Consider the following 6,968-nt stretch of genomic DNA (forward strand, 5'->3'; position numbering starts at 1 on the left):
ACGAACCCGTGTCCCCTGCATCTGCAGGCGGGCTCTCAACCACTGCGCCACCAGGGAAGCCCAAAATTTCATTTTTTTGTGATGAGAACTTTCAAGATATACTTAAAAGTATACTGAAAATATGCAATACAGTATTATTAATTAGAGTCACTATGTTGTACATTACATCTCCATCACTTATTGATTTTGTAACTGGAAGTTTGTACCTTTTGACCCTCTTCACCCATTTTTCCCACCCCCAATCCCTGCCTCTGGTAATCACCAATCTGACCAGTCTGTTCTCTGTGTGAGCTTGGGTTTGTTTGTTTGTTTGTTTTTGCTTTTTAAGTATATTATATATACTTTCCATATATAAGTGAGCTCATGCCGTATTTGTCTTTCTGTGTCTGACTTATCTCACTTAGCATAATGCCCTCAAGGTCCATCCATGTTGTTGTAAATGGTGAGATTTTATTTTTTATGCTGGAATAATATTCCATTTGTGTGTGTGTGTGTGTGTGTGTGTGTGTGTGTGTATTTTCTTTATCCATTCATTCATCAGTAGACACTTAGGTTGTTTCCATGTCTTGGCTATTGTAAATAATGCTGCAGTGAACATGGTGGGGTGCAGAAATTTTTTCAAATTGGTGTTTTCATTTTCTTCATATAAGTACCCACAAGTGGAATTTCTGGATCATATGGTAATTCTATTTTTAATTTTTTTTGAGGAACTTCCATACTGATTTCCATAGTGGTTGCACCAATTTACATTCCCACCAACAGTGCACAATTGTTCGCTTTTCTTCACATCCTCACTGACACTTGTTATTTCTTGCCTTTTTGATAATAGCCATTTTAACAGGTGTGAGATGATATCTCATTGTGGTTTTGATTTGCATTTCCCTGATGATTGAGCATTTTTTCATGTACTTGGTGGCCATCTGCATGTTGTCGTTGGAAAAATGTCTATTCAGATCTTCTGCCTGTTTTTAAAAATTGGATTTTAAAAAATTGAATTGTATGAGTTCTTTACATATTTTGGATATTAACCCCTAATCAGATATATGATTTACAAATACTTTCTCCCATTCAGTAGGTTTCCTTTTAATTTTATTGATGACTTCCTTTGCTGTGCAGAAGATTTTTAGTTTGATGTAGTTCACTTGTTTATTCTTACTTTTGTTGCCTTTGCTTTTGGAGTCAGATCCAAAACAAAACAAAAAAAATATTGCCAAGACCAGTGTCAAGAAATATATTGCCTATGTTTTCTTCTAGGAGTTTTATGGTTTCAGATATTACAGTCAAGTCTTTGATTCATTTTGGGTTAATTTTTATATATGGTGTAAGATAGTGGTCCAGGTTCATTCTTTTGCATATGGCTGTCCAGTTTTCCCAACACTATTTATTGAAGAGACTGTACTTTCCCTAATGTGTATTCTTTTCTTGTCATAAATTAATTGACTATATATATAATGGTTTACTTCTGGGCTCTCCCTATTGTTTTCCATTTGTCTATGTGTCACTTTTCTAGTATTTTATTAAGGAATTTCATATCTACATTCATACGGTATATTGGTCTGTAGTTCTTTTTGTGATGTCTGGTTTTGGTATCAGGGTAATACTGGCTTCATAGAATGAGTTGAGCAGTTTTGTCCTCTTCTATTTCTTGGGAGAGTTTGTGAAGCATTGGTATTAATTCTTTAAATGTTTGGTAGAATTCACCAGTGAAGCCATGTAGGCTTGGATTTTTCTTTGTGGGTAGTGTTTAATTATTAATTCAATCTGCTTACTTGATCTAGGTCTATTCAAATTGAGCACATTTTGAGTTAAGTCAAATTAAGACCAGGATTTCAGGAAAACTTCCAGAGAGCTCAAATAATGACAATTCTCTGGGGATGGGATTTTAGGGAGCCCCAGACTGTTCTGTGTTCTTCGGGTTCTGCTAGGCTGTTGGTTTTCATGGTTACTATGGAGCTGGGGAGATAGGAATTGTCATAGAACAAGTTAGAATGTCACAAAGCTCATTGTTCTTACTGAGATTCCACCGTTAGTCTTGAATACATGCTCCTTGGTTGGTTGCAAGCCTTAGGTTAATTTCTAGAATTGTGAGAAAGTTAAATTTGACAGTTTCTGCCAGTTTTTTTTGTCTTTTATTTTTTAGAAAAGTGGATTTTTGTTTTTTTATTTTAATTGAAATATAGTTGATTTACAATGTTGTTAGTTTCTGATGTACAGCAAAGTGATTCCGTTATATATATATATTCTTTTCAGATTCTTTTCCATTGTAGTTATTACAAGATATTGAATCTAGTTCCCTGTACTATACAGCTGGACCTTGTTGTTTATGCATTTTGCATATAGTAGTTTGTGTCTGCTAATCCCAAACTCCTAATTTATCCATTACCCCACCTTTTCCCTCTCTGGCAACCATAAGTTTGTTTTGTATGTCTGTGGGTCTATTTATGTTTTGTAAATAAGTTCATCTGTATCATTTTGTAAACTCCACACATTAAGTGATATCGTATGGTATTTGTATTTCTCTGTCTGACTTACTTCACTTAGTATGACAATCCCTAGGTCTATCCATGTTGCTGTAAATGGCAATGCTTCATTCTTTTTTATGGCTGAGTAATATTCCATTGTGTGTATATACCCCATCTTCTTCATCCATTCATCTGTTGATGGACGTTTAGGTTGCTTCCATGTCTTGGCTACTGTAAACAGTGCTGCTGTGAACATTGGGGTGCATGTATCTTTTTGAATTAGAGTTTTCTCTGGACATAAGCCTAGGAGTGGGAATCCTGGATAATATGGTAACTCTATTTTTAGTTTTTAAAGGAACCTCCATACTGTTCTCCATAGTGGCTGCACCAATTTACATTCACACTAACAGTGTAGGGAGGGTTCCCTTTTGGAGAAGTGAATTTTTGGTGATCTTTATTCTGCTATACTGGAACTTACTATTGAATACATTTTTGATTAATAAGAGAAATAAGGAGCACATAGTATCCATTTTCCATACTTTATATACAGTTGATAGAATTTTGACTGAAATAACACATTTAATAGCAACATATGTTACTGAATGTTATATGTCTATTAAATGTCCTTGGAAATATTTTATTTACATGAGAATATTTATTGTATAAATTAACAGGTTGAAAAATGGTAATCCAGTATGACAATTTAAAAATGAGTAATAGCCAAAGTATACACCTAAATGTGTTTACAGAGGTTGTCCCTGTGTTAGGATTATGGAAATTTTTATTTTACCATAACACAGTGTTTTTGAATGTCTCCCCAATAAGCACGTAGTCAGAAGACACAAAACTCCAATTATGGCTTTAAATAAAAGTGCTTCTCTGTAATCCTTCTAGCACTGTGGTAATGTTGAAAGCCAAATCTCCAGAGTAAAATTATTAAGTAGAAGCTGTAGCCTTTGTTTCTAGCCTGGCCATTCATCATTTCAATTTCACAATTTCAGTCTCCAGAAATGCTAACTGGTGGCACCGATGGTCCAGAGTCTGAGTTGGCATTTTCTTAGTGGTCTTTGTGGAAACAGTCTCTTCAGAATCCATGGGAAGAGACTTTAGTGTAAAGATCTTACATCTTAAATTGATCTGTTTCTTGTTCAAATTTCATTAAAACTCCTGTGTGAGATGGTATACTTCAATTAAAAAGGTCTTTCTGGTCCCATTAGGTTTTCTCCAGGGGAGTGATTTTTTATTCAGTTCTCTCTTGTAACATAATGCACAAAGAGGTCACTGGAAAAATTCCTTTAAGGTGTATTGTTTTCAGGTGAGTGTCACAGGCCAGCTGGTTCTCATTTTACCATCTATGAACTACTTGTTAAAAGTAAAATGTTTATAGCACAGGGAGATCAGCTCGGTGTTTTGTGACCACCTAGAGGGGTAGGGTAGGGAGGGTGGGAGGGAGACGCAAGAGGGAGGAGATATGGGGATATACGTATATGTATAGCTGATTCACGTTGTTATAAAGCAGAAACTAACACACCACTGTAAAGCAATTATACTCCAATAAAGATGTTAAAACATAATAATAATCCAGATTTAGAGGTCAAAAAAAAATGTTTAGAGAGTGAAGCTCAGTGTAGTTTGAGTCCTGGGATGATTGGTGGGCACATTTCCTCAGTCCAGGGAAATACTTATCCATGTCATTTGTTCATTGCAGATGCTCTGCCCAGATCCCCTTGGATTGTCGTTACCACTTCTGTGTGCCCCTCCCCTTGATTCTGTGCAGTTTGGCCTTTACTGACCCCAACTGGGCCTGGGAGTTTACAAAATTTCCTCTGCCCCTATGATCGAAAGCCTGGCTCTGTTCCTGGTTCAAGGACAAACTGTGAGGCAGAATTTGACTTTAAAGCTTTCTTGCAGGTTCTGCTGAGGGTAGGACTTTGACCGAAATAGCACACTTTTGTTATCTTTATCTTCCTTTTCTGTTTCCCTCTTTGCTTTATTGGGAGCACTTCTATGATAAATCCCCTGTATATAAATCTCTTTGTCAGATTCTGCTTTGGGGGAACACTACAAAGACAGTAAAATGGGTTAATAGAGCTCAAAGGTTGATACGCTCAAGATCATGTCGTTAGGAACGGCAAGTCAGGATGTAAACACACCATCTCATATAGCTGCCTCTAAAGATCTGGAGATGCTTGGAAAAATAGGAGTGGTAGACAAAGCACTCACTGTCTACTCTTTAAGGCCAAACGTTTAGAAGAAATTAAATCCTGACTTCAGTTTATAATTCTTTATTCTATACAAGACCTAATGTTTTCCAATTTTGGTAACTTAGATAAATCCTGTACACCCGAATGCATATAATTGGATTGAAAAAGGTTTTTTTCTAAAAGGGAATTCGGGTGCTTGTTTAATATAGATACCATGACCCTATGGCTTTTGGGAAAATGTCCTCAACATTTTTTTTATATTTTAAGGATCAATGAAATAACCCTTTTACTGTTCTAGTATTTTATGAGTGGAAAATTTAAAAGATCTAGGACTCTTACTTTATGCTAGTGAGAGCTGTCTTTGGATAACTTCTTCATAAGGCTATCAGAGCTAACATTCTCTATATTGGGGAATAGATTCTTCAATAGTGGGTCGTTGGGAGGCAGAGGGGGAATTCTTAATAGTGTTATTCCCACTCCCCCTCCCCCAAAATCAACGTTGTCACAAATGTCAAAATTTCATTCTTTTTTATGGCTCATATTCCATTGTATATATATACCACATCTTCTTTGTCCATTCATCTGTTGATGGGTGGACTCTGCAAAATAAAGCAAACATAAAACAGACTCACGCAGACAGAGAACAAGCTAGTGGTTACCAAAGGGGAGGGAGTGAGAGGAGGGGCAACAGAGGTGAAGGGGATTAAGAGGTACAAACTACAAGGTATAATATAATTTACGAGGATATAATGTGCAGCACAGGGAAATAGTCAACATTTCATAACAACTTTTTATGGAGTATAATCTAGAAAAATATCCAATTTTTAATAGATGGTACACCTAAAACTAATATCATATTGTAAGTCAATCATATTGTAAGTCAATTACACTTCAATAAAAATTTTTAAAAATCAAGTAGGGGCGGCGTGGTGGTGGTCTTGAACCTGTGACTATTTAAGTAGGGTGGACAGCAATGAGTCGAGCCAAAATGAGACTCAATGGTTTATTTATTTATTAAAAAAATTTTTTTTTTGCGGTACGTGGGCCTCTCACTGCTGTGGCCTCTCCCGCTGCGGAGCACAGGCTCCGGACGCGCAGGCCCAGCGGCCATGGCTCACGGGCCCAGCCGCTCCGCGGCATGTGGGATCTTCCCGGACCGGGGCACGAACCCGTGTCCCCTGCATCGGCAGACGGACCCTCAACCACTGCGCCACCAGGGGAGCCCTCGATGGTTTATTCTGAAATTTAACCTGACATGCAGATTTTCTCTTCTTTAAAACTTGTTGCTCATCACTTTTGGGTGCCACTCCAACAAGCACTATCAACAACCATCTTGCAAAGTTCAAAAATGAGATTCCCTCTGCCACTTCTTGTTCTTCTTGGAACTTAACCGACCCTTTGCCTGTTTGGATTGCCTTGGATTCCATACTTCCAACACTCCTCGGTGAGGATCCTTAGAACAGGCAGCAGGTGCTGGGGTTGATATAAGGAAAGAAAAAGCCCAAAGCTCTGCTAATTAGTGTTTCGGTTTTGGTTTTTTGGTTTTTGTTTTAAATGGTGTCTACGTGATGTCTTACATTAATTACAATCATGTTTGGCAAAAAATGCTATTTCCATGTGTTTATATATGTTCTGGTCTTATTGATAAATCTTCCCTCAGCCCAGTTATCATGTCAGATTCATTAAATCTCCAGTCTGGTTTAAACATAATCTGATAGGCAAACCATTCACTTTAAATAGCTTTTACTGGGATAAAAATTGTCAAGTGTCTCAATCTCCTCAACCATTCCCTCTGACGACTGGCACATAGTAGATGCTCAATATTCAGTGGTCAGAGTGTTAGTCAATGTGTTTTCTGTACTGAGTGTGTCAGCAACTACATTGCAGCTGTTTATTAACTCCCTGTCTTTTTATTCTGCTGGTAAAGCCATCCATTTTGGAACTTTTCTGTGCCACGTCCTGAGAGCTCATCTAGAAGTTAGGGTTCAGGTAGTGGCTAATGCTTTATATGTTTTAAAAAAGTGTTCCTTATAAACAAGTGGCAATGTAGCCATTGCATATTCTCTTATGATAAGATATATATAAATATATAATTTTTATGGAGAGATGATTTTACAAATAAAACATGCCGTGTCTTTGTGGCTATACTTTTTTTTTTAAATGGAAATGCATTTCTTTTATTTATTTATTTATTTTACTTTTTACTTTTGGTTGTGTTGGGTCTTCGTTTCTGTGCGAGGGCTTTCTCTAGTTGTGGCAAGCGGGGGCCACTCTTCATCGCGGTGCACAAGCCTCTCACTAT

The 6,968-nt window shown here is 37.1% G+C and overlaps 1 protein-coding gene across 1 annotated transcript in view; it reads left to right on the forward strand.

Moving 5' to 3' along the window:
* Positions 1-6,149, forward strand: part of OOSP3 (oocyte secreted protein family member 3) — a 22,053-nt gene extending 15,904 nt beyond the window's left edge. The window contains 3 exon segments of the mRNA XM_055091379.1: positions 3,680-3,777; positions 5,983-6,061; positions 6,063-6,149. Coding sequence (XP_054947354.1) covers positions 3,680-3,777; positions 5,983-6,061; positions 6,063-6,149 — 264 coding nt within the window.
* The last annotated feature ends 819 nt before the right edge of the window (positions 6,150-6,968 follow it).

Source organism: Physeter macrocephalus, chromosome 16 (assembly GCF_002837175.3).
Source record: "Physeter macrocephalus isolate SW-GA chromosome 16, ASM283717v5, whole genome shotgun sequence".
NCBI lineage: Eukaryota > Metazoa > Chordata > Mammalia > Artiodactyla > Physeteridae > Physeter > Physeter macrocephalus.